Here is a 15,892-nt window from a genome sequence, read left to right as displayed (position 1 = left end):
AAGAGAATCATAGAACGCAGGCACAGGAAAGGAAAGGAAAAGAAAGGAAAAGAAAGGAAAGTAACATCTGTAGACTTCGCAGAAGCCTACGACTAGATAGACAGGAACACACTACTGAACATCCTACGCGGCAGAGGATTTGATTCTATGACACATGCACTGGTGGGGGAAACATTGGAGGCTACAACCGCTAGAGTAAGATACCGGAGTATGTTGTCAAACAGCTTCAAAATTAAGACAGGAGTCCGACAAGGAGATGGTCTGTCGCCAATATTATTTAACCTAGTTTTGGATGAAGTAGTGAAACAATGGAAACAGTTGAATAGAACATAGGAATTGAAGGTGTACAGATTGGATATAAGATCAAACACAATGCCATAGTTGATTGCCTTGCCTTCGCAGATGATATGGTATTGTTACATGAGAAGGAAGAAGACTCGAAGTTGGCACTAGCAAATCTAGCCGAGACTGTAGTAAAGGTTGGTCTAGAAATAGCCTACAAGACGAAGGTACTGAATACGAAGACCGATTGGAATGTAAAAGGCCAAGTGGTAGAGAGAGTCGACAGCTTCTGGTACCTAGGTGAGAACATCACGGGTAAAGTACAAAGCAACAAAAGTACCGCAGACAGAGCTCTCTTTTTTTGCTAGTTGTTTTACTTCGCACCGACGCAGATAGGTCTTACGGCGACGATGGGACAGGAAAGGGCTAGGAGTGGGAAGGAAGCGGCCGTGGCCTTAATGAAGGTACAGCCCCAGCATTTGCGTGGTGTGAAAATGGGAAACCACGGAAAACCATTTTCAGGGCTGCCGACAGTGGGGTTCGAACCTACTATCTGCCGAATACTGGATACTGGCCGCACTTAAGCGACTGCAGCTATCGAGATCGGTCAGACAGAGCTCAACTGCTGCTGAAACTACGATATGCAGCCATTACTACATATGGAAAGAAGAACCTCTCGAGGAACACCAAACTGCGACACTACATGATAACCATCAGGAATGCTGCATTATATGAAACTGAGACGCTGGCATTGGGTAAGAGAGCTTGCATGCAATTGGCGAAGGAGGAAAGAAGCAGCTTGAGACATAGCCTATATGGGACACAAAAAAGCAGGGTGAAAATCTGGGTAACACAGATCAAGGCAGAAACTATGAGAGAAGAGAACCAATCTCGAGTGTGGTAAGAAAGAGAAGGCTAGGATTTGTTGGACATCTCATTAGGATGGATGACAGGAGGCTGACGAAGGTATGGAATGCAACCTGCTTAACTCGAAATAGGTGGATGAAGGAGGTCGGAGAAGATTGGGAGACTATTGGCATAAAGGAAACATATCCACTGATGACAGTACAGGATAGGTCCAAATACAAAAAGCTCGTGGAAGGTCACAGATGGACGGACACCAGGATCCAGATTCAGATCACGGAAGCAGAGTAAAAGAGGAGTGAGAGAATGAAAAGGTATTGGCAAGAAGGAAGACTTGCTGAACAAGTCACTCGTGATCCTCAGGGGTCGTAACGAACCGACTAGAATAGAATTCAGCATGTCGCAACCAGAAAATCAACGCGAAGAATAAGAATGAGTAAACAGGATGCGTATTAAAATTCCACCTTGAGCTTTATGGTTCGCACAAATCGAATCACAATTTATAACTGCTAGAATTACAGCCAATTCTGCAAAATATCATTACGTTGTCGGCGTAATTGAAAGTGACGAACTCAGTGCAATCAGTGATGTTATTTTAAGTCCACCAAGGTCAGACATGTATGCTACACTAAAACATCGGTTGATAAGATTTTTCTGACACTGAAGAGCTACGATTAAAGACTATTTACCAAAATGGACTTGGGTGACAAACGCCCATCGCACTTACTTCACGAGACGAAAGAGTTAGCTCCGGGAAGGCTTGACGATGCGATGTTACGATCACTGTGGCTTCAGCGCTTACCTTCACAAATGCAAGCAATGTTGTCAAAGGTAGGAGATGATTTATCTATGCTGCCCATTATGGCAGACAGACAAGTGCATTTAGGCCTAACCTCAAATACCGCTACGCACTCGGTGGCATCAACCTCATCGGAGGATTCAAGCAAAAGGTTCAAAGAGAAAATCACTAATGATATCCGATTGTCTCTGTGGAATGCGTCTTGGTTATGTAGACCAAAGGTATCTACGAAATATCACTGTAATATTTGTCCCAAATGGAACATAATTGCTTTTATACAAATAAAGTGAAAAACCTGCGGTGAATTAAGAAATACAGTCGTTACTAGAGAAATATCTAGAGAAATATGTGTACGTACTGACGGCCTTATGTTGTATTCCGCTGCTCGTGGCGTCTTTTGTTTCTGTCTTGAGGTCCAGGGCTAGCACCGACGAATGGGAGTGCTATGTCTGTCAATTCTCATTATCTTTGTCCATATGACTAGCGCGGGCAGTTCAAACAGATAAATAGCATGATCCCTGGACCAAAAAATATATTACTTTTTTGTTGAAAGGAAAATAGCACGACCCTTGGACCAATAAATATATAATTTAATGAATGAGTTAGGGCACAAAACGAATTAGCAACATGAAGAAAACGACACCTAATTAATTCAAACAACTTTCAGTGAGCAAAGAAATCACACTCAAAAGTGTTAGACAAATACACAGGTACGGAAGCGCTGCGACGTAGCAGAAAAAATAGTTGTAAGGTAGTAAAGTAGTATGTATCCATATTATTCTCTGCAAGTAAAATATTTCGTACTACTTCTTAATTTACCGCAGATTTTACACTTTGAGTAAAATCAATTATTTTCTTCCATTTGGGACAAATAATATAGTGACATTTCGTAGATACCTTTCGTCTACATAACCAGTGCTGCCACACTGCCTTTAAAAGTTCCATTCCCACTTATTCATCTACCAATGTCAACCCACGGCATCTCTCTACTTATAGCAGCTCTTGTCCCTACCCCCAAGTTTTCCTAGCCCAAAGTTTTTGTAACACTACACTTTTGTCGGAAATCGCCCAGAACAAATTGTGCTGATTTTCTTTGATCTTCTCCAGTTCTCGTATCAAGTAGTCCTGGTGTGGGTCCCATACACTGGTCTTGTGGTCTTAACAGAAATGTATATGTCCTCTCCTTTACATCCTTACTATAACCTGTAAATACCCTAAATAATAATAATAATAATAATAATAATAATAATAATAATAATAATAATAATAATAATAATAATAATCGTATGGCCTCAGCTACCGTGTGCAGACATTTCAATTTGACGCCATCTGGCTGTCTGTTCGTCAATTTCGACGCTCCGTTTTTACTCTAGGCCCACTAGATGAGAGACCTTGTAAACCGAAACTCTCTTGGGCGTCTATGGCTGAGATTTAATGTATTTTGTCGGGTAAACACCAAATGTGTCACCAGAGATCTTTTACATGCCGACATCGTACGACATGGAGTGTCGAATGGACTTTCTTCCACCCTTCAAAAATCCAACTACCTCTGCCGGGTTTGAACCCGCTATCTTGGGATCCGGAGGCCGACACTCTACCATTGATCCTTATAACCGTATAGAGAGATCTGTAACCTTTATTTACAACCTCATTAATATGATTACCTCAACGAAGATCATTCCTAGGTACTTCCTCTGATCTCCATGAGGTACTTCCACCCCATCAACATGGTCATTAAAAATGAGAAGACTTACCTCGTGGTGAAACTTACAACCTTGACTTCTCATCCTGTACCATCATACCATTGTCTGCTGTCCATCTCACAACACTGTCAAAGTCTTTTTACAGTTGCTCTAAAGGAAAAAGAAGTCGTTCAGATGAAATATAACATGTTTTAATTATTTATTGTATGTTTAAACTAATGGCTTGTAACGTGTTTGTTCACAGCTGTTCGGGATTCTCTGCATGGCGCTAGCCTCCCCTGCCTACCGTTCAGGTACCCACTGGTTCCTGTTTGTAGCCACTGTTAGTTTCATCACCACACTGATCTGGGTGTTCGTGTACCTGCTGTCTATCAGAGAAGCGCTTAAACTGCCCATCAACTGGATACTCACAGTAAGTGGAGAGCTTTCACTCAAGAAATAACAAAACTAAATTTAAAATGAACATAAAGGTCGACTGCCATGTCCTTTCACTCCTGGTAACCTCTCTCAAAGACATTTGATGACGCTCAGTAATTATGATATGGCTTAAACCAACTCTATGATAAGGTTGAATAGTCTTTTACGAATACCTAGAGAAGAATGAGTCTTCTTCATTTGTTTTTTCCCTATGTTGTCAAATACTTTTGCAGTGTCTAAAAATACCAGAACATCATTCTTCTTCTTAGATTTGTCTGAGAACAATACTGATAGGATAAAGGTATTAATTTGAGTTCCAGGGGAAGCCGCGCTGATATTCAGAGATCTACAAATGTTTGTAAACGTGTATAATTCTTCGAAGTAGAGTACAGACTGCAATAGGTCTCCAATCTGACAGGTCAGAAGTAGCACCACAGTTCTAGCTATTTTCAAACACTCCAGGATAACAGACCTTGCTAGCATGCTGGATTCAATTAGCGCAATTACCTCGTAACATATATCACCCCTGACTGGTCCTTGAGCTGTACTTCACTGCTACTGCAACTTCTTTCTTAGCAACTATTGTATTTTCCGTAAACATTAGACTGAAAAGTGCCATGAGAAATGGTTATGTATTTCCACGTTACAACACACCTCGCTCTCTCTATTTTGATAAGGACCCGACATTCAACTTTATCGCTGGGAGTGGCTTCTCTGCTCCTTCCTCCCCTTTGTCCAGGGAGCACCTGTTTTCTTAAGGGGCAGATTGTCCTCGAACCTCCTTTGTCTCTGATGTCACTTTCAACTATTCCTAGTTCCTGAAGATCTTGAGCCACTTGCGTTAACCACAGGGTCTTCTGCCAGTAGGATAGAATACGGTTGGTCACCCTGGTAGAATTCATCCTTGATATGTGCCACAGGAGGTCAGACATCTCTTCGTGGCGACGTCCGTGATCTTTTCTGTGTAGGTATAGAGCTCCTAATTGTCACCTCCTGTATTCACCCTATATTTTATATTATTTAGTGTGTGGCATTACACGTAAAATAAAACATTGAAAGTACAGAACACAAACTGTTAGAATTTAAAGATGGTTTGCTCGATCCACTGAAGTGAGGATGGAGCAGCCTACAAAAAGTCGTTAATATATTCAGGTATAAATGTTGAAGGTGTTCAGTATTGGATAATCTGTCAAGCTGTACCACTTGTGAGCCACATCTCCCATGGCTTGTCCTAACTGTTTAGTTACCCAAGTTCTGTAAGAAAGCTCAAATCCAGGGACCTTTCTCTTAGTGTCCAGGAAGTCATGGAGAGCATGGCTTATTTTCTCTTTCCAGTTTTGAATGTACTGATTGTTTCAGATTGGTTCTTCTCATGATGTTTTTCTTTATTTCTCTGGAAAGATCTTTCTGGATTAGTGGAATATTTGGCTGTGGAACACTTGGTTATTTCTCAGAGCCTTGTAGTAACGTTCCTACTGCAGGGTGTTCAGGACTGGGAAGTACATGCAAGATCTTGTTTGGTGGCAACTGTATTTATGTTACTTGTCACGGTCACTATTCACTTTAAGTTGTTCATGTCTTGGTGAATAACTTGTATATTTTTAACTCTGTATTAGAACTATGAATCAAACTATACAAAAGGACAAAATCAGGAATGAAGTAAACAGGAAGGTCCCTGTTACCATTGTAATAAAGAAGCATAGACTTCAGTCGTATGGTCACATTATGAGAATGAAGAGTGTGAGATCTGCCAGAAAATACTCCAACCTTACTGACCAAGGGAAAAGATCAAGGAGAAGGTCAAGGAAATGCTGGATAGAGACAGTGAAAAATCAGATGTGTAGGAGAGAGGTCTTACGTGGGAAGATGTTCTGGAACAGAAGATGTATGCAGATAGGAAGAGATGGCAGGCACTGTACACCACACCCGGGAAACTAGAGTTGTAAGATGATGATGATGATGATGATGACTTAGAACTAAATGCGTGCATGATTTTGCTGTGAGTAAATTTAATCTCATTCTGCTTTAACAGAAACAGTAAGAAATTAAATTAAAGCAAAAGTACTAAATTATTTTTTAACTCTTCTAATATTTTTGATCAAAAATATTAAGTGTTGTATCTCACAATGATAAAAACGTTATGTTCCATCATATTAGTGTTGTATATTCATTTGTACACATACAGTATATTTGCAGCAAGTACCTTGACATTGAAACTTGAATGCTCTCTCGTGATCAACTGTGTTTTGTGACATGCATCCACATTAATTATTGTTTGTGATTTCTAAAGCCTATTCGTTATGCTTTTCCAGGAGCTCCTGAATACAGCAATGGATACCATCCTGTACACCATCGCCTTCATCGTCCAGCTAGCAGTCTGGGCGGACTTCTACTACTGGTATAGGGGTGCTAACATTGCAGCCGGGGTCAGTATATTCTACACATCAAGTTGAATAAATTTAATACGATTCTGATCAGCTAGAGAAAATTTCGTATAACATGTTGTCATTATGAGTGATGTTTGAAATCCTGTCAAGTTCTGTCCCCAGCATAGAGAGACCCGGTGTATTCACAGTATAAATAACTCTGAACATTCTCCCTTTGCCATGACACATTTCTTGTATATCACTGCACGCACCATTTCTGGTGATATTGAGGCTGCCTTCGCCAAGTCTGCTCTCAAGAACGCGATACTTTGATGAGGTTTAGAGTAGGCCTTCTCCACTACAGAGACAGTCCAGTGGATTACGGTAATGTCGGAGCTTTGACAAGCGGTGTTGAACTCTGCTACCTTGCACTCCAGCCAGTGTTGTGGGCAGGCAATGAGTGCTTATTCGCGAACAAGATGATGCTTTGGAAGTTGGTGGAATGTGTTTTTGCCCCTCTTTTTAAGAAATGCAGTGATGTGTCACCCTCATATGACACTCCCCACCAAACCATCACTGATGCTGGACAATGACCTCTTTCCACTTTCAGTTTTTATTCCACAGTGATAACATTCTTGTACATGAAGAGAATTTAGCGATGGCTAATATTTGTACGATTCTCCAACAGTCTCTTAACTCTCTGGCGCTTGTCCTGTGCTTCTTCAGTATACTCCAAGCCTAAGGTCTTCTTTAATTATCCACAACATAATTTGCGACAGATTTCTAATTTCCCGTGCAGTGATTCTTTGTATGTGGAGCAAATTTCTTTGAATTCTCTTGGTGATTAATTTGATGGTTACCAGTGTCCTTGTTTTATATGGCAAACAGTTTCCAGTGCTATCTATAGTAGAAGAAATCATTTAAAGGTTCAATATACCCATTTTTTGTTATTTTCCATAGTCGTAATAAGTTTAAACTCTCCACACAGGAATGGTACATTTCTATCACGTAACAAGTTGACAATGCAGTACTGATTTTCAACTTCTTATAATGCTCCTTTATTACAAATACTACTCCAGGGGTGCAAACTTCTTTAAAGTAGACAGAACTTACGGCACACAACTGAAAGCTAGAGGGACATTGGCTTATTTGTGCAGGGGATTGTCACTTGCCCGGGCGCCTGCACTGGGAGCTTGCCTCTCGCCAAGCACTTTGCCATAGTGTGGCATAGAGCCATAGTGTTTTCGCACAAGATTTCCTGTACTTTGTGAAGATATTATGTATACACGTACTGAAGAGTAAACACGTGAACACTCGACTGAACTGAACCATACGCTGGGAAAGCTCTCGGCAGACTGAAAAGGAACAGAGCTTGTGATGCTGAGAAGTGCATAACGGCAAAGTGCTTGACAGGAGACAAGCTCTCAACCCTGGCGACCGGGCGAGTGACTATCGCCTGCATAGATAATTATGTCTCTGTTAGAACAATGACAGGTCAATGTTGGAAGAAAAAGAAACAAAGACAAACTTCACATCTCTGTATAGTACTTCTACTCCTGGTGAGCCTGATTCATCACTGTGGGGGCTGTTCTTGACAAATCCTTAATGTCAATGTAGGGTAAGGGAAAAGCTGGATAAACACATGATTTATGCAGGTTCCTCTGTTTACTTGGCTTTCCAATTCTCTCACTGAAACTGAAGACTCGAGAACAACCCCTTTCAATGACCTGGAAGTTAGGGATCTACCTCCTGATTGGGAGACAGCTATCGCAGTGTATAAAGTATATTACATCTCCAATTGTGTCTTCCTTTATTCATCGTTATGTCATTCATTCCCTCTTTGAGTAATGTTGTTTGTAATGCTGGGTTTGTTATTTTTTACAAGACAAAGATTACAGTATCATATTAAAATAACTTAACACATAGGACATATATTCAAGAAATTTTTATTAAAATAACAAATGAAATACCAGAACTAATAAAATGATGGCATAAAGATGTGAAGTGCAGCTAGAAAATAACTGGCTGATTATTTTAACTAAATTCCTGGATGAGCCTGTGTACTGCCAAGTTCATCGGCAACTATTGTTTGAGGTGGTTGAATCTCGGACTTCATTTGTGTTTACATCTGTTCCTACTTTCAAGACTTCTGGTCACCTATGCTTTGTTACGCCGAATGAGACCCTTGTGAGGTAATAATAATCGTATTGCCTGAGCTACAGTGTGCTGTCTGCTTGTCAGTTTCACTCTAGGCCCACCAGATGGCACAGTGAACTGAATCGGTCTTGGGCATGTATGGCAGAGAATTTAATGAACACCAAATGTGTAATATTAAAAACTTCATATTTGGTCCGTATTGAAAGGAGACTAACACACAACAAAGGAGAGTACAAATGATCCACCTTATATCAATACAAATTATGTTGTTAATAAAAGATCACAACATTTTTATTAGGGACCGGTTTCGATGTCCTTGGACATCATCACTATCATTAGCCACAATAGGTTAAATGAACAGATATATACCTTACAATACAAAATATAGACCATTAGTAATAAAATAACATAAATTGGGAGAAATATACAACGTGATAGTGCTTAAAAATCATTCTTACGAAATTTACAAGTTAGAGACAAGTCAGACAATAAAATAGGAGTGAAAAAATTAACAAATGGTTTTAAAAGTCTTTGCCACTGTGTTTTGAGCATGGCGTAAATAAACAACAGAATTAATGTAAATCATTGTTCCTCTGTAGATAATATGTAACTTGGTAATGGCCTGTATCATCAGTTTTCATAAGGTAAACACTAAGTTACAAGGTAGTTAAGCAAGTGGATCGTGTTTACAGTATTGACAGAAGTATTTGTTGTGAAACCAGAAAGTTCTCGATCCAATGCGGGACCTGAAGTGTAAGAAAGACAATTTTTGAATTAAAATAAGTTGATGGAAAAGAGGGCATTATGTTAAAAGAATTTTAAGGTACAGGACTTGCCTTGATCGGCCTTCAGTTCCTCTCCGTTCTCCGCACAAACAGGCCGCATGAGCAAGTACTAAAGCTGACTCAGAATCTTTTCCAACAATAACTACTACTGGGACACAGTGTTGGAGGAGGAGTGGTGGAAAGACCGAAGAAAGTGGAGAGGAACCATATTTGCCCCTACCCGGCTACAGCTGGATAAAGGGAAATGATGATGATGATGATGATGATGATGATGATGATGAACTACATAATCAGCAAAACTTAATTCTGTTAGAGCTTCACGATCTGGACTCAACTGAAAGCCATATTGGGTTTCGCTAAGGTCATCCAGAATATGATTAATGGTGAGATGTGGAAGTAATGCAATGTATTGTCAAGTTATTTCAGCAAAGGGATTATTTGTTATCAAGCATTAATTTTTAATAATCTTGCAATAAGTTTGACTGTCTGCGTGGTTTAATGGCAGAGCAGTTGAACTGCCAACCTGGCACCGCTTAGATGTTTGTATTCAACGAATTAGTTTTATTTTTCAATAACTACAGAACTATATTCTGTAACAGATACCAAAGTCTCGGATCATCATCATCATCATCATCATCATCATCATGATTTCCCCTTATCCAGCTCCAGCCGGGTCGGGGTATTTATGGCACTTCTCCATCTTCCTCTTTCCTTCCACCATTCTTCTTCCACAATCTTGTCCCAGTCTGAATTTTGTCTTCTTATGCTGCTCTTCACTGATTCAGTCCACCTTGTTCTAGATCTTCCTCTTGCTCTCTTGCCTTCGCACTTTGCCTCCAGCATCTGTCTTCGAATTCTATTCTCCTCCATCCTCTTTATATGTCCAAACTGCCTTAGTTTATTCTTTTCAACTCTCTCATTTAGCTTTCCTATCCCAACTTACTTCCTAACATCTTCATTTCTCACTCTGTCTTTCCTTGTCTTTCTTATCGTACTTCTTAGGAATTTCATCTCACTGGCTTGAATTCTACTCTCTTGCCTGCTAGTGTAAGTCCAAGTCCCCAGTCAGTATGGGTACATAGTACATTTTGTATATTATCTCTTTACTTTTCCTTGGTACTTCTTTGCTCCAAACAAGTTTTCTTACACTTTGGTAGAATGCATTGCCCTCCTGTATCCTCCTGCTAATCTCCATGTCCACCCTAGCATTTTCATTAATTCACTTCCTAGGTATTTTGAAGCTGTTCACAATTTCCAGTCTCTGACTTCCAATTTTCTAAGTGCCCTTTCCTTGCCTTTCCCTTCTTGACATCACCATAGTCTTGCTTTTATCTCTACTGATTTTCATGCCATACTTCTCAGTTTTTTCGTTCAATACATCGAGTTGTTGTTGCACTTCTTTGCTGTTCTTTCCCCCAGATCACATCATAATCTGCAAATATCAGTATCTTCATCTCTTTATCTCCATAGGCTTCCGTTACAATTTCGTCCATGACCATAATAAACAAGAGAGGTGACAGCACAATCCCCTGCCTTAGTCCAGTCCTATTCCTAAACCATTCTGTCTTTCCAGCTGAGATCAGTACTCTGCTAACACAGTTGCTGTACATTGCTTGCACTATTTCTAATATTTCTCCACCAAGTCTCTTTTTAACCATGGTTTCCCGAATCTTAATTTATTGGGTTACAGTAGAATACAAAAAAATATACAAACAAAATTAAATCAAAAACTGTTCTAATAAAGTTCATAAAATATCAAAGCACACAAGTAGTAAGTCTAGTCTTATATTAACTTTGGGCAGAGAGCGCGTTCGAAACTGATTAGTACACCAACTTTTTATTAGCATTATACACTGTTGTCGAATGAACGTGTGAAAAAAAAAGAAGTTAAATGTTCAACAATATTTGTGCATAATACGATGTTAGGTGCGCCACACATCAAGACGTATCATTTCCTAACTAAAATACGGTATTTTGATATTGGTTTTCATTGCTGTAATTATTTTCAAATAATTAGGCGCACGCCTTTTGTGAGGAGCATGCCGCGGTGTTGCGAGAGATGTACTGTACTGTGCTGTGTTACAGTCAGTTCAATAAACTGCAGCCAGGTGCAACCAAGTGACAATTCTCTACTTACATATTGTAAAAGAAAAAAGAACTCTTTCAACTTATTCTACAAAATCGCCCTGATAAATTCTGTGCATTGACATTAAGCTATATTTTATTTATTTACTTTTTGTGAGGAGTTTTCTAAAAGAATTTAATTGTATAAAGTGCACCGGTTCAAAACACATTTGCCACTTAATAAATGGTCTGTTTAAAAAGCTACATAGTTGTTTTAAATACTACCTAGGACATGTTTCGACCTAGCCTAGAGGTCATCATCAGCTAAAATAACATGAAGAAGAAAGACATATAACAAAAACAGTGATACATAAAAAATCAGAGATAAAATACAATCAACAAATGCAATGGAAGTCTTTTGAAACATACATAGCTTCAATATTAATGAAGTTCATTACTTGTATGAAAAGGAAAGAGGCGAACACAAAAGGAGAAAAGGAACCCCAGAGGTCATTAAAAGTAACGGAAAGGAACAAAAAGGTACAGATCAAGTCATATATAGAAAAATAGGAATATTGATGGGACAGATCCTTGTGGGAAGAGCAGGAAAGAGATTGGGCTCAGTATTCATCTTCCCACATTAAGTCTCCTCCTCTCTGGTTGATGATGTAATGTGTGATTTTATAATAATAATAATAATAATAATAATTTAGGAATATTAGATTGTGCAATATTAATAATTACATGACAATCTGACATCCTAAATCTGGATGTCAGATTGTCACAAGATTCCCGTCCTTTGAGCCTGGCCTTCTTGTCATACATACAGTCTGTCACAGAGAGGATTGACAATATTCTCAGGAGGCACAATATCAAGACCATGTTTAAGCCTAATATAATCATAGGCAATTGCTTGCGATTTGTTAAATATCCTATTGGTTCAAACTGTGCTGGAATATATATGATTCCTTGCTCCTGTGGATCACTTTATGTTGGCCAAACATGTAGGAAGGTGGCAATAAGGGTTAAAGAACATCGCAGACACTTACGTCTTTGCCAGCCAGAGAAGTCCGCTGTGGCAGAACATGCCATACATAATGACCAACAAATAATTTTTGATACAACTTCTGTCCTTTATAAGGATAAACATGTTATACCTAGAATCATTCTAATAATTTTAACAAAGGTGATGGCTATATACTGAGTAGATCATGGCTACCCTCCATAGTCAACTTGTAAACACGTTTCTCCTTGACTTTGGAGGCCCTGGAATGAACTGCATATCTAAAAGGGTCTCTCTATCTTGATTTTGGTTACTATGGAGTGACACTTGCCATTACATGCTTTGCTATTGCTCTGAAGACGATCCCCGTCACAGGATTGAAAAACATAGTCTGATATTTAATATTGCATGACCTAATATCCCCAAATTATTATTGTAATGTCATTTCTACGAATTATGATAATGTGCGATTCTCTGTACTTTGTCTCTACTTTTCCTTGTGCATCTATATGTGTTACTTATACTTTACAATCAAATAATCGTGTCTTTTTCTCCCAGGTGTTTGGCATCCTCAACGCTCTGGCTTACGCTGCAGGCACCTACTTCCTGTACATCGAATGGAAAGGAACCACCACCACCACTAGCTCAACCACCACCGCAGCATAACTCGTTCCAGAGCAGTGAGTCGCGTGTTCAACGAGGAGGTGGTTACACCTCAGGTCACAACCACATTGGGGTGTGAGACGAAGCAGTATTTATCGAGTGTTGATGTGGACAGTACAGATGATCGTGGTCACCAAAGGAACTAACTGTGTGTGTCTGTTATGATGTGGATTACATCACAAACTCTTTATTTTGATAAGATAGTTATCTTCTAAGTGTGTAGGATGAGAGAGAAGGATACAGCCTCGAGTGGACATGAATGTTACGTCTTCAGTGCTGTAGTTGGAGATAATAGGATTCACAGAGCCCCCTCCTGATCACAACCACATGGTGGTTTGATGTCAAGGCAAAAAAATACATTTTTCTTCTACCAACTTGGAAATTCGGATGGAATTAATCATTTGCATCAACATATGTAGTTCACTGTTTCTTATGCGAGTATTAAAAAAAAGTTACGGGATTTACTCCAGTATAGCTTGTGCGAGGTGCTTCAAAAATGCATATGCAGGGTTGCATTCTGTATATGTAGAAGACACGAGAAGTTTATATAAATATAGGTCCAGAGAAATTTTATTGCTGATATATCAGAATCTCAGGTCATTCACTAGAATGTAGTTTTCCTCTAATAATGGCGTCTGTTGATCGCCTAACAAGTGTTGGAAATGCCCACCCTGTCATTCTTCAGGCTTCTGCTTGTCGCCACATTGCACTATGAACACTCTTAAAAATGTCTGGTGTGGTGTTCTATGTAGCCAGCACAATTCTTGCAGTTGAATACACCAACAACTTTATGTACTCCTTGCAGAAAGAAGTCCAGTGCACTCGGATCTGATGACCGTGGAGGCCGAGATACTTGTGTACCTATCCAGTGATCAGGATGACTTGCATTAAATTGCTCATGGACCCAAAAACTAATTTCATCATGCATGAAGTACTCTGGGCAATTAATCTTGCAGCTCACATTATTTGAGTCTATGAGATCTGAGAAGTTACAAATTTTTGGACCCATATTTGTATAAACTTTTTGTTTGTTCTACATGTAAGGAATTAAACACTGACATTTTGCAGTGTAGTTTTGAACCATCCTGTATATCACATAAAGAACATGTCCATATTTATTTGAGTCCTCAGTCACTGACATTTTTCAAGAATCCTTCAAAGAACTTGCTTTACCTTTCAGTACTGAAGGACACACTTGCAGTAACCAAGTGTTGACGAGTTCGGTGCAAAGCAGGGATTACCAACCAGTGCATCCCAAAATTTCAGAAATATAGCATGCAATTTAGTCGTCTCGAGTAACATGAACCACTATTACTGGTTCATTCAACATGACCATAATTCTGTTTTGTGATAGTCTGTTTCCCAGTTTTATCAGAAATGTTGGAGATTTTGGTCACTAGAAAATCTTTGTTTGGTTTGTAACTTGCAGTAAGTTTTGTAAAAAGGTAATAAATTAAGTTTCTGTTACTTGAATCTGAACTTCAATAATTTTCTTTAGCATTGGATGTTCATTGCTGATGTGCTGTAGGTATGTATCAAACTACAGCACTGGCAGAGGAAGATAACTTGTGTTACAGTCAATTTACAAATTTTATCACCATTAAATATTTTTTAATTACTAAGTGTCATATTTGTCTTTTATTTCATAAAATGTTCTCTCCCCCTTCCATCTCCCAAATTAGTTACGGCAAGATCAGAGTTACGTGAATGTAAACCATGATAGGTCAGGTCAGATGACTTAACAACTGGAGGTTCAGCGAGGCAAAATAAAACGGTTATGTCGACGACCACACGGCTCTGTCCAAATATATACAGCTTCATTCTTCCAAATTATGTTATTGAACAAATGCAATTGTAGGATAACAAGATGGAATGAATGAAAACCTACAACCTTTTTTCTAGTCAGTGACCAGGTCAGGGATGGGATGAATGAAGCCCCCAGGTGATCATGATTACTGTTTTAAGAGGAAGTAAAACTGGGCAAACATACTCTATTAACACTAATCAGAGCGAAGAGATGGAAGGGGTCCAACACTTCGAAAATCAAGGTAACAGGCAAAGAAAGATGAGGGCCACAAAGGGCATGAAAATGAAAGACTTCCTAGACCTAGGAAACCTAATACCATTGGGATCAGAAAAGAACAGCAGTTGAGCAAGTTAGGTTCGACAGGATAGATGAAAGTGAGGACCCTGGCACAGGCAAGTGGAAGCAATGTCAGACTGAGCCAGGAAACATGAACTTTAATGAATAACTACAGTCTTCTTCATCGTCATTGGTTCCAGTACTGTTTATAAGAATCCCCACTCTCCTCTTGTTCTTCTTGACAATATCCACTGTCCTGCAACGTCAGTCTTAACCTTACCCATCCAGCAGGTCCTACGTCTTCCTCCTGTCTCTCTTTTCCAGGGCATTCAATATGCAACGAGACCAACAACAACTTGAACCAGAGTATCATTAGAAGAAGATTGTTCTTTGTTTCCATTATGAAATTGAACATTTCTAGCTGGGAGAACCATCACTAAAATATCAAACAGGAATGGCTTCTCCAGTGGGTTGCAGGTTTGTAAAACTTCCCTAGTTATTTTCCTTAAATCCAGATTCTCTTACTAGATCATTCATTGGACCCTTCTGTATGTTGATGATGTGGTGTTGGACTCTGAGCAAGACCAAACTCCAAGAACAAGCATGGAAAACCTGCTCAGAGGTATTCCAACCACATCTTCATGTTCAAAAGATGAAGTACATGATGAGAGATTCAAATGAAATGGATACCATCAAAATTGACAGT

The 15,892-nt window shown here is 39.3% G+C and overlaps 1 protein-coding gene across 1 annotated transcript in view; it reads left to right on the top strand.

The window, feature by feature from the left end:
• The window catches only part of LOC136884980 (plasmolipin), a 212,731-nt gene extending 198,000 nt beyond the window's left edge, over positions 1–14,731 (top strand). The window contains exons 2-4 of the mRNA XM_067157347.2: positions 3,893–4,060; positions 6,378–6,491; positions 12,999–14,731. Of these exons, the coding sequence (XP_067013448.1) occupies positions 3,893–4,060; positions 6,378–6,491; positions 12,999–13,106 (390 nt within the window). The 3' untranslated portion in view covers positions 13,107–14,731. The remainder of the gene's footprint in view (positions 1–3,892; positions 4,061–6,377; positions 6,492–12,998) is intronic.
• The last annotated feature ends 1,161 nt before the right edge of the window (positions 14,732–15,892 follow it).

The sequence above is a fragment of the Anabrus simplex genome, chromosome 13 (genome assembly GCF_040414725.1).
Source record: "Anabrus simplex isolate iqAnaSimp1 chromosome 13, ASM4041472v1, whole genome shotgun sequence".
Taxonomy (NCBI): domain Eukaryota; kingdom Metazoa; phylum Arthropoda; class Insecta; order Orthoptera; family Tettigoniidae; genus Anabrus; species Anabrus simplex.
Note: the sequence above shows the minus strand (reverse complement) of the source record. Positions and strands in the feature narration are given on the sequence as shown.